General features: G+C 40.3%; 1 protein-coding gene across 6 annotated transcripts in view; it reads left to right on the top strand.

The window, feature by feature from the left end:
• Positions 1–16,531, top strand: part of MAP3K7 (mitogen-activated protein kinase kinase kinase 7) — a 53,749-nt gene extending 37,218 nt beyond the window's left edge. For 3 of the 6 annotated variants that reach the window (XM_068149646.1, XM_068149674.1, XM_068149665.1), the window contains 4 exons: positions 5,634–5,742; positions 9,188–9,249; positions 9,777–9,892; positions 13,343–16,530. In XM_068149646.1, the coding sequence (XP_068005747.1) occupies positions 5,634–5,742; positions 9,188–9,249; positions 9,777–9,892; positions 13,343–13,523 (468 nt within the window). In that variant the 3' untranslated portion in view covers positions 13,524–16,530. Of the gene's footprint in view, positions 1–5,633; positions 5,743–9,187; positions 9,250–9,776; positions 9,893–13,342 lie in introns of all 6 variants that reach the window. The other 3 variants (XM_068149690.1, XM_068149683.1, XM_068149654.1) reach the window with 2 other exon arrangements.
• The last annotated feature ends 980 nt before the right edge of the window (positions 16,532–17,511 follow it).

Below are 17,511 nucleotides of genomic sequence, written 5' to 3'. Positions count from 1 at the left end.
TCCGTGGGGTGTGATAGCCGCAGAAACCTCATCAATCCTCCAGGTATTATTAGTAGAATTTACTATGTATATTGATCAGAAAATAGCAAGTGAGTCTTAAATGCATTGTAATATCATTCAAGAATAGAAGTTTGTTAGGAAGAAACAAATCTGCCAGATTTAGTGAAAAGATGAACCTCTTCAGTTAATTGTAGAATAAAATTATTCAAGGCTTGGGGGGGGAAAAGAGGCAGTACACCAGGTACATCAAATTGCACTGATTGATGTATGTATATATTTAATTGTAGCTTTTTTTTAGTTTAAAACGTCATGTTAATGAATGATGAGTGTTTAAAAAACTATAGAATTTCAACATGTAATTCCTATCTTACTGTTATAATCTTTGAAAGCTGTTCTGCTGCTTGCATGGATGTTCTAGCTAGGATACAGGAAAGTTGTTGTTTTTTTATTTACCTCACTAATTTCTGATGAGGGTCTACAGAGGCATGAGATGCATGTTTTATTTTCTTGATTCTGATAGTGTGCATATTGGAAATCAAAGGGGAGGAATTATATTTGTCTGCTTCTCTCTTGCAGTTTTTGGAAATGCTGTGATAAAATCTGGAAAACATATTTTAACAGGCATGAAAAATGCAGTGTGAAAGAAATTTTTGCACTGTCCATACGCATGATTTAGAAATTTTCATCCCCTTTTTGGTGTAAGAAGAGATAGAAAAGTCTGCTGAAATGAATTTTTGACATGCATATGTTTGTTTGTTTGTTGTTTTAATTAGAGTTTATGATTATGAAAAGCAATAAAGAAAGCAGGCAGAATGTAATTATAGCCAGAGGCTTAAGATTAGTCTTTATGGGATTATATAGCTTTGGACCTCACTGCCCTGAATTTTTCTGACAAATCTTGAACTGCTATCCGTATAAGCAATCTACTAGCCAAAACAGTAAAACCATCTGTGACTAGCATAGCTCAGGTCAGTTTATCATATTTCCCCATATGCACTATACCATATATAGGTTATCCTTTCTAATGTGAAAATCCCCTTCCCCCTCCCTCCCTTCATTGCAAGCATCCTTCTTCCCTGCATTCCATTCTCCTTTACACCCACCCTGTGGCACAGACTTCTTTCACCAAGCTGCCATGGCACTGCATACCTCCATTCCTGCTCCCGGTCTTTGGGAGCCCCAGTCCTGCTCTAAACTGAAGGATTGCCACAGTGCCACCTTTTTTTTGTGTTACTATTTTTATTAAACTATTTGACTGACTCACTAAAGCTGATCAGAAATTGTTTCATTAAATCACAGAATCACCAAGGTTGGAAGAGACCTCAAAGATCATCAAGTCCAACCTGGCACCACAGACCTCATGACTAGACCATGGCACCAAGTGCCATGTCCAATCCCCTCTTGAATGCCTCCAGGGACGGTGACTCCACCACCTCCCTGGGCAGCCCAAATATAGAACTCCTGAACATTGCTACTGTATGCATAGAAAATTATTCCATTATAACTAATTTTCTTAATTGGGAAGGTTTGTTAAGGTGGAGGAAAACACTGAACTTGATAATAACAACTACACCAAAGTTTGGGATTCATATGTGAAAGGTAGACCGAGATTCTTGTCTCGTTGCTTAACTTCTGGTCTGTTTTAATCTGACCCTCTTGTATGTTTTTATGGTTGTAGGTACACTTTATTTCTGTTTAACATCAGAAGGATATTTTGTGTGGTTTATATGTCGTTACATTATTTTTGTGGTGTTGAGAACCTTAAGGCCTTTTCCAGTACTGTTCTTAGTGGTGTTACCAACAGCAGAGCAACAGTGCTTTTCAGGTGATCTTACTATTTAACTGACCCTTTTATATCAACAATTTAGATAGGAAAATATGCTTAGCCCAAGATTTTCCATCACTGGATTAGCTGTTGTAGTGGTTCAATATTGAGAACATGTTTTAAGTCCAGTCTTCCACAGATTTCTCTAGTATTTAGTGGCCTTAGACTGGGCCTTACACCAAGTAACATGAAGTGCACTGACAACCCTCTCTGTGCAGTCAAATGCTAGATTTCTATTTGTTTCAAATCATGTCATGATTCCACATAATTTCTTTTTTTGCACTGAACAGTTGTTCCTTCTGCCTTTCCCTTTTCCTGTGCATGCATTTTAAAACGTTGTATTGTGTCGTCTCTCCAACACTACTACTCTTGCCTAAACACCTTTGCAACACAGAAACAATATGTGCAGACTCCGAACTGCAGCCACAAAAACTTCTGTGGGCTTCAAGGGACACAGAGAATCTGCTATGTTTACTGGATAGAATCTTTACAGAATTTACTATTTCATACAGGTACTGAGAAATGTGTTTGGCATAGTCACTGCAGAGCTGCGGTCTGCAGTAGGTATCCCTGTCCTTGCCTGTTTATCTTTCATTGAGTTGGTTGTTTTGGTACATCACCCTTCACAATGCTATTGTAATGTCAAAGCTACCTCTTTTAAGTCTTTGAGTTTTGGTTAGCAACTGTTCCTAGGCCTTCATGACATGTATATTGAAGTGAGGAAAAAAATACTTGCATTAAAGGAAAGTATGTACCATATTGACCAGTTGAGGAGTAGGGGCAGGATGTGCATGCCCATGTGCATGCAAACTAAGTGTGATAATTTAGAAGATCTGATATACAGATGAATCATCCTGCCCATGAGATTGTGAAATTGGTCACAGATAACACTTCTTTTTCCTCCCCTTTCACAGAGAGATAAAATCCACAGATGAGGAGATGAGGCTAGAAGGGACAATTTCTCTAAACTGTGTTGCTTGTCGAAATTAAATGTGGGTTGGGGATTATTCCTGAGAGTGTGCCAGCTTTTCAAGGCTGCAAGTCTTTGAGAAATGGAAGCTAAGAGGTTAACAACATCATGAGGCTTTGGCTACTTGGAAAAGATGGTTTGAGAGTAATGTGGTCTAGAGTTGTTTGAGACACCTAAGGGAAACAAGGATGAATGGGCACTCGTTAAAGAGTAGCTTAGTAGTCACTAGCTCACTTGTCAGAGGGCTGGCATAAAAGAAGCCTAAAGCATCTCTCACCACATGCTCAAACACTACAATCAAATATGTTCAATTTGGGGAACTTCCCTTGGACTTCACAATGCTTTTTAGATAGGCTTCAGATACAAACTATTCATTTCTGTCTTTAGTAATTTTTGTCTAAATAGTGTTACAAAGGAAATGTGTCTTTTCCTCTTGATGGATGAAAACAATCTGGTACAGCAAGCAGGCTGGTACAGCAAGCAGTCTAGTACAGCACTGAGAAGTTACTGTAACTAGAGTACTTCTCAGGCACCTTTTGCTATCAGCTGTAGATACTTGACAAATCTCTTTGCACGTTGTTAAAAGTGCTTATTCTGTCTTTTGACCTTTCACATAAGCAAGCTGTGTTTATGATTAGTATCTGAGGACACTGACAGAAACCACTAAGCTGAACCACTTAAACCTTGTTTAATGTCAGCAGAGACTCCCAACACAACAGATTTTTCAAAATGTCTGATGCCATCATCCTGATGATATCATCTGTTGGATTACTTCTGCAGCAGTTTATTGCCCTATTTCTGGCTACTAACATAAGCCTCTAAGTGGGTAATAAAAATTACAGGAGAAGCATAATGCAGTTGCAGCAATGGATGTTTCAGTGTGCAGGATTTGGGGTATTTTTGGGGGTTTATTTTACTTGACTGAAATCATAGCTTTTAAAAATGAAGTTGTGATAGGATGTTTGGAAATTAGAGTCATGAAGTAGTACAGTGTCCAAGTAATGTGCATCTGAGTGCTTTTGAAAAATTAATTATATAGTAAGTGCACCCAGGAGGGCCAATGGCATCCTGGCCTGCATCAAGAACAGTGTGGCCAGCAGGAGCAGGGAGGTCATTCTGCCCCTGTACACTGCACTGGTTAGGCCACACCTCGAGTACTGTGTCCATTTCTGGGCCCCTCAGTTTAGGAAGGATGTTGACTTGCTGGAAGGAGTCCAGAGAAGGGCAACAAAGTTGGTGAGGGGCTTGGAACACAAGCCCTATGAGGAGAGGCTGAGGGAGCTGGGGCTGCTTAGCCTGGAGGAGACTCAGGGGTGACCTTATTGCTCTCTACAACTACCTGAAGGGGGGTTGTAGACAGGCAGAGGTTGGTCTCTTCTCCCAGGCAGCCAGTACCAGAACAAGAGAACACAGTCTCAGGCTGCGCCAGGGGAGGTTCAGGCTGGAGGTCAGGAGGAAGTTTTACACAGAGAGAGTGATTGCCCACTGGAATGGGCTCCCCGGGTGGTGGTGGAATTGCCATCACTGGAGGTGTTCATGAGGAGACTTGACAGGGTGCTTGGTTGCATGGGTTAGTTGATTAGGTGGTGTTGGATGATAGGTTGGACGTGATGATCTTGAAGGTCTCTTCCAACCTGGTTTATTCTATTCTATTCTATTCAAAATAGTTGTATTTTTAATAGCATCTTTTCTTTTTTTTTCTTGCAAAACTCCCTGAGGTTTATAGTCTCAAGTTCTTTACTGTGTTAATCATGTCATTGAGGTGAAGGGGTTGTATGAAATACAAGAATATACATTGTAAATAATAACTCTGGAAAAAAAACCTCAGTGGAATAATGAAGGCTGTGTTACGTTTTTGTTTTGATGAACAAAAGGTTTGGAGGCCTTAACCTGTATGTAAAGGAACAGAATTTTGTTTCAGTTCTTAATTTGCTTTGTGAGAGAGAATGCACTCATTTGCTGTTTAATCCTTTCTGATGAACCACATTTTTTCATGTTTTCTGAAGATGAATCTCATAGTCTTGTGAGCTAACATAAGAACTGTAAGATAACTGTACATTAATACACCTCAGTTTAGTGCAGTTACTAGGCTGCATTCCTTTAGTTGAAGGTAGCTCCATTTATTGGTTAAACACTGGAAATAAGCTTTATTTCTTCCTTGTGTTATGGAGCTGCTAGATATAGAATAGAATAGACCAGAATAGAATAGAATAGACCAGAATAGAATGGACCAGACCAGGTTGGAAGAGACCTTCAAGATCATTGTGTCCAACCTATCAACCAATCCAACCCACCGAAACAACTAACCCATGGCACCAAGCACCCCATCAAGTCTCCTCCTGAACACCTCCAATGATGGTGACTCCACCACCTCCTCGGGCAGCCCATTCCAATGGGCAATCACTATCTCTGTATAGAACTTCTTCCTAACATCCAGCCTAAACCTCCCCTGATGCAGCCTGAGACTGTGTCCTCTTGTTCTGGTGCTGGCTGCATGGGAGAATATTACTAGAAATAGTGTCATGCTTTTCTGTAAAGGTCTTGAGCACACTGTTCAGTGCATCTTTTTATTTTGTTATTTAGTCAAATTGTATCCATTTCTTTTTATATGGCAAAGAGAGTAGAAATGGAGATGAGATTATCCCCTGCAGTGCATGTAAAGTTTAGCAAGCTATATGGAGAGCTTTGAGGATAAAAGCATGAAAAAGAGAGGTTTGGGGAGGATTACAGGCTCAGATTTCTTCACATATATTTTTCATTTTAATGATGTATTTTGAAAGGAAGCCTTCAAAAAAACTCTTGTTAACTTTTCTTGTTATTATCTTTTTGTCATTTCAGGAGAGTAGAAACAGCAGTAGATCATCTAGTCCTAGTGTGAGAATGATCACTACCTCGGGACCAACCTCTGAAAAGCCAACTCGTAATCCATGGACACCTGATGATGCAGGTAATCAAAAGATTAGTTCATTAGTTAACTTTGTGCTAATTAAAAAACCCAAATATTTGGTTATGGTGTCAGGTGCATGCCTAGATGTTAACAAAAGCAAGCAGTGAAAGTCAGTCCTTTTTAGTTCTGCTTAAATAAAGTCATGATTGTTTCCATTTGCACACTGGCTTTAAGAACTGTTTTTATATACATTACCTTGTTACATAAACTTGTAAGCATTTTGCTTGCAAGAAATTATTGTACACATGCAATGATAGTAGCATTTCATGCATGTCTTTTAGCACCAGTTTCTAACTGTGGTGTAGTTTGAGAGTATTAGGGAAACAGACATCTGCAAGTGGAATGGAATGGAATAGAATAGAATAGACCAGACCAGACCAGACCAGGTTGGAAGAGACCCTCAAGATCATTGCGTCCAGCCCATCATCCAACACCACCTAATCAACTAACCCATGCAACCAAGCACCCTGTCAAGTCTCTTCCTGAACACCTCCAGGGATGGTGATTCCACCACCTCCCCGGGCAGCCCATTCCAATGGGCAATCACTCTCTCTGTGTAAAACTTCCTCCTGACCTCCAGCCTGAACCTCCCCTGGTGCAGCCTGAGACCGTCCTCTTGTTCTGGTCTTGTGCATTTGTACTACAGCTTTCATTGCTCTGGCTTCTGGAATGAAATGCTAGATAGGTGGGTATCAGCTGGAATACAGCAACTCTGGTTTTTTATCTGCTGTAATTTTGCTTTTTGTGCAGTATGCACATGTGCGCACAGGCTTCCTGATTTTTAAATGAACTGCCACATGTATGTCTTCAGAAATGTTGTATACACTTCTGCTGTGGCATCACTGTTCTTTTGTTGTGAAACAGGATTAAGAACTAACATAATACAGTAGTTTAATTCCATTTTAGAGGTTGTATTACACTCCATTATGAAAACAACCATGAAAACAATGGATGCCTACAAATTCCTCTTTAGACTACAAATAAGAAGTACCCTTTTGTTACCAAAATACACACATTAAGTCCTAAACTTAGTCTCAAGCTGGTACCTCATAGTGCCTCAAATTCTGAAATCTTTTTCATGTGGTCCATTTCATCTTTGGCTGGTAAGACTCTCATTCTTTTCCTGTAGCCAGCTGCAAACTGGAAACCCACCTGTGGACTGACTCTTGGAACAAGCATATATATACACATAGATTTGTGCATGTGTGTGCGTGTGATCCTGTATATGAGACGGAGATGGAGGGGGTTCCCCCTCATTTAAGTGGGAAGGGACAACATACTCCTGTGCTTTGCTTTTGTACTTTCTTCTTTCTGTCCCTTGTCAATTTGGCTGATCACACTCTATGCCTTGTCACTCATAATTTCCCCAAACCTTTGCCCACACCCAAAGAGCAGCCCATTCTTTTGTGAAGCATGGGTCCTTAGTTGCTTTAGGCAGTGAGCATTTAAGGGAGTTGCTGTCTCACACAGAAACAAGTGCTTACCCAGTTGATAGTTCATTGGGAACTGAAAGTTGCTGGTTATATGCCAGTGCAAAGGCAGTTTGTCCCTGATCTTTGGCCTTAAATGCAGCACAGCACTAGAGCTAAAGGCCAGGTCCTTTTTCTGCCCCACAGAAATCCTTTACCTTCTACTCAAGTGAATACAGAATGTGCTACATGTGTATTTTGTTTTATGTTTTTGCAGTCCATGAATAGCAAATTGTTTATGTTTCTAAAGAGATGAACAATGTTAGTTTTCTGTAAAAGAGGATACATTTAAGTTAGTAAAGCAAAATGATAAAATGAGGATGCAACCAAATCTGGTTAATCACAGGACAAGTTACAGTACTGAAATGCTCAGGAATGTCATCTGAAGTATTTTTCATGTGTTGATGTATCTGAAACATTGCAATAATTCCTTTGTTGTAGCAATATTTCATATATGGCAATAGTCTAATGTAGGGAAGGAATTCTCATTTAAGATACTGTGGTGTTTAATTCTCTGGTTTTACATCGTTTGGGGTTTTTTTCTTTCTTCTTTTTTTTAACCACCTTCCCATTTCCTGACAAGCACACACTTAACCACTTTGTCTTCATTCCCACCCTCTTACTTCTATTTCCTTTTGAAGCTGCTCCTGGAGATAGCATAGTCTTTGAGGGCAACACCTTAGTTTCTCTGCCACAACTACTCTGTGGTAGGTGCTTTTCAGGTACGGTTAAGCAGCACACACACCCCACACACTTTTTTTCCCCCACCTACCCTCCTCCATGTAATCCTCTAGTGGCAATGATACAGATATAAAATCAGTAGTTTCTCCATGCATCTTTTACTCCTATGTCTCTTAGAGCTTTACAGTAACCTTTGTGGGCTTCCAAAAGACAGGATCTGTAAGAATTCAGAAACGTGTTACATCTGGAATGAAAGGACTAGAGAAATCCAGACTAACCACAGTGTAAGAACAGAGCAGCCAGACCCAGGAGATAGATTGATTATCAGGTTCCTTGCTACGCACAAAGTATTTTTACAGAGCAGAGAAGATGTCCTAGAGCATGCTGTGAGGAAGATACTTATAGACCTCACTGGGAGCAGGTTTCAAAACTGAGCAGGAGGTTGTGCTAGTTTTATTTTGGCAGAGGTTGTTTGCACAGCTTCTAATTTTAAAATCATTAGATGCATGGGCAGGCTGGCTGAGCCTTCATAAACAGGAATGAAATGGCAAAGTATTTTTTTTTTAACCAAGAACAGAATTGCAAACTGAAAAAGAAAGAGTATTTTAAAAATCTCTGTTTTTACATGGCTTCACAAAGTGTAGGATGCTAACCTTAATCTGTATTTCTTCTTGGTGTGCTAGACCTTACTTTTCACAGAATCACCAAGGTTGGAAGAGACCTCAAAGTCGAACCCATCACCACAGACCACCAAGTTCAGCCCATCACCACAGACCTCATGACTAAACCATGGCACCAAGTGCCACATCCAGTCCCCTCTTGAACACCTCCAGGGATGGTGACTCCACCACCTCCCTGGGCAGCACATTCCAATGGCTAACAACTCTCTCAGAGAAGAACTTTCTCCTCACCTCGAGACTAAACTTCCCCTGGCACAACTTGAGACTGTGTTCTCTAGTTCTGGTGCTGGTTGCCTGGGAGAAGAGACTAACCCCCTCCTGGCTGCAACCTCCCTTCAGGTAGTTGTAAACAGCAATAAGGTCTCCTCTGAGCCTCCTCCTCTCCAGGCTAAGCAATCCCAGCTCACTCAGCCTCCCCTCATAGGGCTTATGCTCGAGGCCTCTCATCAGAAAGGCAAAATGATGCATCTGATTTGGAATTGGAATGGTGCTACTTCCATTTGCCTTTCCACATTGAGATGATGTATTGTGAAATGATTTAGAATTCTTGATTTTGCCCTGCAAGATTAGAGTTAACTCTGAAAATGCATTAACGTTTTCTTGTTACTGTTACAGAGACCAATGGGTCAGATAACTCTATCCCAATGGCATATCTTACACTAGATCATCAGTTACAGGTAATAAATATATGCTGTATTAGATTATGTATCATGCTTTTAATTCTACTGTGTAAATTTGGGGCTGCAAAAATGTAGTGTCACATATTTACCTGAGTTTATATTCTGCCTTAACTTTTGACTAAGGCTAAAAAAACATATTATGTAACGTGAGACTGGTTGACTCAGATTTGATCAAGCTGTTAAAAACAAACCCTGAGAAACATGATCCCTAAAAACAAATGTGAGCAGAGTTTGCCTGTCAAAGTACTAGAGTATTTACTTGAGTGTTACTGAATTAAACTGTTGTATACACTTCATTTTTTGTGTTTGACATTAAACACTGCTTTGATTTTCGTGACAGAGTAACTGCAGATTTGATGTTTCAGTCAACTTTGACATCAGTGCTGTAACATTTTCCAGGGCACTTATTTTTAAAAGCTTACTGGTTTTTAGAAGATGTTATAAATACACTGCAGAGACATTCTAACAGTCTATATACTAAGATATCAGTTCATTAGTTTTTAACATGTCTGATTTATTTTCAGCCTCTAGCACCATGCCCAAACTCCAAAGAATCTATGGCTGTGTTTGAACAGCACTGCAAAATGGCACAAGAGTACATGAAAGTTCAGACAGAAATTGCATTGCTGTTGCAGAGGAAGTAAGTAGAAACTTTTATAACCTTTTCTGTTCTTCTGTGACTATTATTTCTGTCTTTAGGAAGTAACATTTCATAAGGTATAATCATTTTCCAGCCTTAATCTCAGAAGTACTGAGCTGCTCAGTACAGGTGAGATACCTAGAGCAGATAATTGAAAGTTTTAATCAATATCAAGGTTCTTCTTCTGGAGAAGACCTACTTCAAAGTGTGACACATCTGTGTATGTAACATACTAGCAATGTTTGTGTCATCTCAAATGAAAGATCTGGACTGTTGAGGAACCTTGGAATCTTATTTCCAACGGTGTCCAGTAAAAGATTTTCAGTTGTAATTTGTAGATAATCACTTGGATAATAGGTTATAGAATTTTAAGTAATATAGTTTCATAGTTTCATAGTTTCATAGTTTCATTCAGGGTTGGAAGGGACCACAAGGATCATCTAGTTCCAACCCCCCTGCCATGGGCAGGGACACCCCACACTAGATCAGGCTGGACAGAGCCTCATCCAGCCTGCTCTTAAACACCTCCAGGGACGGGGCCTCGACCACCTCCCTGGACAACCCATTCCAGGGTCTCACCACTCTCATGGTGAAGAACCTCCTCCTCACATCCAGCCTGAATCTCCCCACCTCCAGCTTCATTCCATTCCCCCTAGTCCTATCACTACCTGAGATCCTGAGAAGTCCCTCCCCAGCCTTCCTGTAGGCCCCCTTCAGATACTGGAAGGCCACAATATGTCAGTGTTACTCATTTTTAACTTGGTTTGTACCTTAGATCTAACTTTTGCCAATCATCACTTTTACAACAGTATTATCAACACCCATCCTCTGGTTTTCTATCAGGAGTTTAGGACTTAAAAGTTATTTTGTGCCTCCTTATCCTCGAGGTCTGGAAATAAGTTCTTTCCTCATATACTGCAGTGTGATGGGTTGAGGGAGACCCCCTCCCCACCACCAGCAAGAAAATAACAATTCAGACAAACAGATTGCAAAAGTGATGGAAAGTTTAAATGGAAGCGGTGAATGTTTACAGAGAACCAGAAGCACAGTGACAAAAGAAATCCCAAAGCAGACCCAGAAACCCCATCCCCACCTGAGGGTACACCCAAGACCCCCAGGACTCCTTCTTCCCTCCCCTCTCCTTCCACTGCTAGGCTAGTCTTAGCTGACCAGATCAGAGACTGCCTGAGACATCTCCCCCAAGTTACCAAGTGGCAGAGAGGGAAGAAGGAGAAAGTGCCAGACCCTGCGCTGGATCTTACAGTGGCACAGGGAATTATGGTATGAAATACCTGTTTTCCTGTGTCCACCCACTGGGCTGGACTTTTGGACACGGGAAGCATGCTCATATGAGCACAGCAGAGGGCACCCAGCCCAAACTGCTACATGCAGACACAAATAAAGGAAGCAACTGCGTGTATTGTTCAATTAGGGCCAAAGTTATTGCTGATTCAGAGCTTCAGTTTGCAATACATTCTTTTGTCTTCTGCTTCTCATAATTTCTGTTTTCTGATGCTGGGCATAATTCTGAGAGGTCATATATACTCCCATGCTAGACCAAGTAACCAGCTTGTTACCTAGCCACCAGCATCTGACCCACTGCAAGCAAGTAGTTGATAATGAGGCACTTGCCTTGGTGAGCAAGGTAGTGGGAAGAGTGTATGTAAGAGTGTATGTACTTCTAATCTTGTAGATTAGAAGTAGCATACAGACTGGAGAAAAGTGCTGCTGTAAGATCAACCTCCTATCATCTATTTGCTTTTGGCTTAGCATCCTGAAAGCAGCTGTTTTTCATGAGGAGAAACTGAAGCTAGTGTGAAGATCTTCATTTTTATTCGATTTCTGTTGTCCCAAACAGCAAATAAATTATATGAATTTCTGTTTCAAAACTGCTAGATCTGTACCTTTAGATTCCTACTTTATTTTTATATCTAGGAAGCATGAATACCCATTCCTCCCAAACTGTTTTTATCTTAGTCAGAACACAATTCCCCATAGATATTAAAATACAGTGTTGTGATTGATGAATTTAACGCCCGTTAAAAGTTTAACCTCTATAGAATTATTAAGTTTTTCTTAAACTGTAATTAAAAAAAACATATGGCACAATTAGCATGAACTTCCTCCTCTACTGTTTTGTTGCTAGAATGTTGCTGGCAGCTTGCCTTCTTGTCACCTCATAAACAAATAGTAAAACAAACTGCCACATCAGTTTTGCAGGATAATTTATAGCAAGTTTATCAGTGTGTTTGTTCCGCTAAAGTGGTTGCTAAAAAGCATGTTTTGAATGCTTATGGCATACATTAAGTGAAATGACAGTTACAAAAATTAAGTTGCTTGATTCTTCCACTAGTTTAAGAAGTCCAAACAGCGCTTCCCTAAAAAAATTACCAAAATTGTTGTAATTTTGGCTCTTTTTTTTGAGCTTTAAAATGTACACAGTTAAGCAAAATTAGAGTTGAATATATCTATGAAATTCTGTGTGGATTCTTAGATGTTTTACTGTGGCATGTAAAGCTATGTCTGAAAGATATTATACAGAGGACAGTTTTAGAGAGATGGAGATTTGCAGCTATTTTAAAGTTTAAATGTAGATTTGATTTGGAAGAGAATTTTTCCCTAGACTACAGTAAATAATAGTGTTTGTTTTGTTCTCACAAAATACCATCAGCCATGGGATCAGACTGGTAATCAAATACTGATTTAGTATCATAGTATCATTCAGGGTTGGAAGGGACCACAGGGATCATCTAGTTCCAACCCCCCTGCCATGGGCAGGGACACCTCACACTAGATCAGGCTGGCCAGAGCCTCTTCCAGCCTGGTCTTAAACACCTCCAGGGATGGGGCCTCAACCACCTCCCTGGACAACCCATGCCACGGCTTCACCACTCTCACGGTGAAGAACTTCCTCCTCATGTCCAGCCTGAATCTCCCCACCTCCAGCTTCATTCCATTCCCCCTAGTCCTATCACTCCCTGAGATCCTGAGAAGTCCTTCCTCAGCCTTCCTGTAGGCCCCCTTCAGATACTGGAAGGCCACAATGAGGTCACCTCAGAGCCTTCTCTTCTGCAGACTGAACAGCCCCAACTCCTTCAGTCTGTCCTCATAGGAGAGGTGCTCCAGCCCTCTGATCATCCTTGTGGCCCTTCTCTGGACACGTTCCAGCACCTCCACATCCCTCTTGTAATAGGGGCTCCAGAACTGGACACAGTACTCCAGGTGGGGTCTCACCAGGGCTGAGTAGAGGGGGAGGATCACCTCCCTCATCCTGCTGGCCACACTTAATGGCCACATTTGAAATGTGTGAAGTCATGAGGTCTGTGGTTACAGGTTGGACTCAATAATCTTTGAGGTCTTTTCCAACCTTTGTGATACTGTGATTTACAGACAAATGGAAGTAGATTATAAATTACAATTACCTTTTTTTTGTTGTTGTTACTATTGTAGACAAGAGCTAATAGCAGAACTGGACCAGGATGAAAAAGACCAGCAAAACACATCCCGTCTGGTACAAGAGCATAAAAAGCTGTTAGACGAAAACAAAAGTCTCTCAACTTACTATCAGCAATGCAAAAAACAATTAGAGGTCATCAGAAATCAGCAACAGAAACGGCCAGGCACATCATGATTTCCTGGGACCTTTGACATTAAAAATATGCACAAAAAAAGACTGATTATTTTTTTTATTGTTACTACTATCCCTTATTATGACAACTCATGAGTGTTAGCTTCTTGGTGTGATCTGTATTTGTCTGCTACACTTAACATCATTTACTTTTCTTTTTCCTAATGGTGGACATCCAGTGCAACAGGTTAATCGAAGAAGGTGAGAAAACAGTGACTTGAATTAACCAACAGCCCTCAGTTTAAAGCAAGCCCCCAGAGGCTGTGTGCATGCTCCTTGTGTGAAGGCTAGCCTAACACGTGTTCAAACAGCTGCTAAGTTGTAAGATCTTGGGTTTAGTTTTTGGTATTACCTCGATAACAGGCAAAACAAAAACTTTCCTCTTTAAGAATGATTTTGTTCCAGTGTCTCATCTCAAATTATTAATATGATGGTTACTTTTCAGGACTTAAACATGCACCAAGCTGCAGAGGTGATGCTGGCTGACCAGAGCAATTCATGATGCATTAGGGATGCCTTTTACCTGTAGACGTAGTGTATTTTTTCCACGTGCAAAATGGTATGCAAACTGATGCCAGCATCCTTGGTTCAGTGCTTGATAGCCCTGCATTTTGACTAATATATTTCTTGTAATCTTGCATTCATAAAATATTTGAAGTAAAAAGCTGTATTTTCTTTCTTGGGGGGAATGACATACAGTTTCCTGCAAAATTTATGAAGGTGATTCAGTGGGTAAGGTTGATCCCTTATATAAGAGAGAATCAAAAATGTGTGAATGTGTGTTTCAAACCTCTGAAGCTTTTGTCCCTGTAGTATCTTTGGAAGGAAATTCAGAAGCATATTGATACAAAGCTTGAAATACTTGCTCCCTTTATACCACTTCTTGGATTATTATTTTTTTTCCCTTACAATTTATTTGCAGAGAAGCATTTACCATAAATTCAAACAAGTTTGGCTTAGATTGGGAGAGAAGGACTTGGGGAAATGAACTGACTTTAAATAGCAAATTAAGAAATGGAATTGAGTATGCAAATAGTGGGAACTATCAAGAAAATTAGGGAAATGGCTTAGACCTCCATCAGGAATCTCAGTTATTCCACTCACTTGAACACAGTTCAAAGGAAGTCCATCACAGAATGGTTGCTCCCTTTGTGGCTGAAGAGTTGCATTTCATGAACTCAAGCAGAATATGTGATGTTTGGTGTCGTTACTTACCATTATTACGTGGGAGAAAAGAACTACTTGTTTACATTGTTGATGGATTGTGAATTAACTTTTTAACTGGTACAAAAATGAGGCATTTCTAAATATAATGAGAACTTGTTCTTGACATAAGCTTTTGGTGTACTCATTTGTGGGCAGGGGTTTTAATAACACTCTTTTGCAGAAGGAAAATCTAAAAGAAGTTTTGCTGCTGAGCCCTCAAAATACAAGAGGAATCATCTGGAATTTGATGTGCACTTATTTCAAATGAATAATTATTCATAAGAGCCCATGAGCAGAGCGTGAAAAAACAGCAAGGGCAAAAAACTTCCCAGTCTTTCCTCTTCCTGCCTGCCTGATAAAAAGCATTAGTACTGTTGTGCTTATCTGTCACAACAAAGGTGACAAACAGTTTACTGAACAGTGTCGTCCTGTCTGGAAAATAAATCTATTTGTGGCAAAGCTTTGGGAGTTAAAAAAACCCTTCCCTCATTTCATTTAAATAAATGAAAGGCTATCGTTCCCAAAACCTTAGCAGATAATTTGATTAGTTAGCTGAAACTGATATTGGGATCAGCTTAAGGGCACACATATTTATAGCAAAATGTAATTGGCAGAGAAAATAACTGTAGTATTAGGAATAGCACAAGTTATCCAGAGCGTTGCCATTCACATACATCTGTCCATCTACCGAAATGGACATGCTCAGTGATCAGCAGCTTCCTTAGCATGTACTGAAGCATGAAGCCCATGGCAGGGGGGTTGGAACTAGATGATCCTTGTAGTCCCTTCCAACCCTGAATGATACTATGATACTATGAAGTAGAGCAACATAAATACTTGTGCTCAACTTCAGGTGCGTGGTTGATGATTACATGCACAAAATCATTTCCCAGGACAGCTTTTGAAAGTTTGCCTTGTCATAAAAGAGAAACACTAAGGGTAAATCAGCATCAAATATGAGAAGTCACTTTGTGGCAAAGTTGGAATAACAGAAGGGAAGGCAATGCTAACTTAATGGTACATGGTAGAAGTCTGTTCTAGCAGTTGCTTATGGCTTTTCAGGGTTTACATTGCATAGGGTCTCAAACTGTAAAGTACTGTGCTACCGTGCGCTGCTGAACTCGTTTCCAGTCGGTGGTTAGGTTATATTGCTTTTGTAATGTTCAAAGGGAATTCAGAGCTCAACCTTCTGCCTTCAAATTGCCCCTTTCTTAACCACCACAAAGTTTAAAAGTATTTTCCCAGGTTCCTCACTGAAGTGTTCTGTGTGGCAAAATCTGTATAACATAATACAAAACCCCCCTGTAATGGTAGAATATAACGGTTTGGGCTGAGAAGAGTTTAGCAGCTTCATTTTCAGTGACCTTTAGCATCTTCATAAGGCTCTTGTTTTAAAGTTTACAGATGTACTTTTAGTTTTCTGTTAAAGTATCTGGAGTGTTCAGGAATTTTTATTCATGCACTCTTTTGTCCAGTTAAAGCTGTTCCTCTAATAACAGAGGTGAAGCATCTAGTTTCGTCTGGGCACTGCCTGCTCAGAAAAGGTGGCGGGCTCTGCTTTTTGTTAAAGTACATGTTCTGTAAAATGTTGTCATTGAAAGTATCCTTCTGTAGACTTCTGCCAAAAATGCCATTTTTAGGCGCTTTTTGGTGTTTTGTGGTTTGTTTTGGGTTTTGTTTATTTTTCTGAGGAGAAGTAGAAGATTGTAATTCAAACCTTGTACATAAACAATTGATTTCCTGCGATTTGGGAATGAGCAGTGTGGCTTTCTGCTACAGGGTTTTACTGCATTGTCAGGAATCTAATTAATAAAAGCTGAGAGATTTCCACAAATATGTAGCAATGCCCCAGTGCCTGCCAGGGCATCCTTGATCCCTGATGGAATCCCACATAGGGTGGGGGATAGATCATCATGCAGTTGTTCCCACCACTGAAAGAACATTCTTCTGCTATTAGCTCTTCCCTTCCTGCGTGCAGAAGTAGGGTGTAGGATAAATAGTCTCACTCATAACTGAGTGTCAAGATGTTTTAAGAATGCCACATCTTTCATTGGGATATTCTGGAAAGGGATCCCTGGAACTTTTCTATGTTGTTCATAATGGATTTTACTGCCTGAGTTTCTGCTGCCATACCGCAGGCGGAGACAGCCTCTTAACTGTCTGTCTCCTTGCCTGTGAAGAACACAAAATTGTGCTTCAGATCTGTTCTGAGCTGCTTCAAACTTGTTTTAGATGCTCAAAGCTACAGAAAAGTTTGAAGGGATAAGGGGAAATGGAAAAAAAAAAAAAGATGGAGCACGCTCAGCTCCTCAAAATGCAGATTTCCCTGTGGTGAACTGGTTGAAGGGCAGGTTCTTATGAAAGTAAGCCTCTGCATGTGTATGCTCATATGTATACACACAGTTAAGTGTGTAAGTGTGGAGAGCTGCATACAGCAAATCAAACTTGAGACTGCTGCCCTTTGTATTTCCAAAATCTGAGCCTTCTGTAGTTAGTTTTTATTTCCTTCAATAACAGCACTAGATGAGGGGTGCTTTAAGCCTGTGAGGATCAAGGTCTGTAGAGACAGTTAGAGGTATGTGAGTGCATCAGTTACATTTTCGTGCCCATCTAACCCCTTTCTGCTTCTTGCAGGAACAATTCAGAGTTGCTACAAACGTTTAGATTTTGAACCTGTATCCTGACTCTGCTCGTGGAGGAGTACTTCATGAAAGAGCAAAAGGGAATTTAGACCAAATACTTTACATTTTTGATTATCAACGAAATGCTGTCTTAAAGTACTTTA

Source organism: Melanerpes formicivorus, unplaced genomic scaffold, assembly GCF_026170545.1.
Source record: "Melanerpes formicivorus ecotype bairdi unplaced genomic scaffold, bMelFor1.0.p_v2 SCAF_2, whole genome shotgun sequence".
Lineage (NCBI taxonomy): Eukaryota > Metazoa > Chordata > Aves > Piciformes > Picidae > Melanerpes > Melanerpes formicivorus.
The sequence above is the reverse complement of the archived record's forward strand: the minus strand, read 5'-3'. Positions and strand labels throughout refer to the sequence as shown.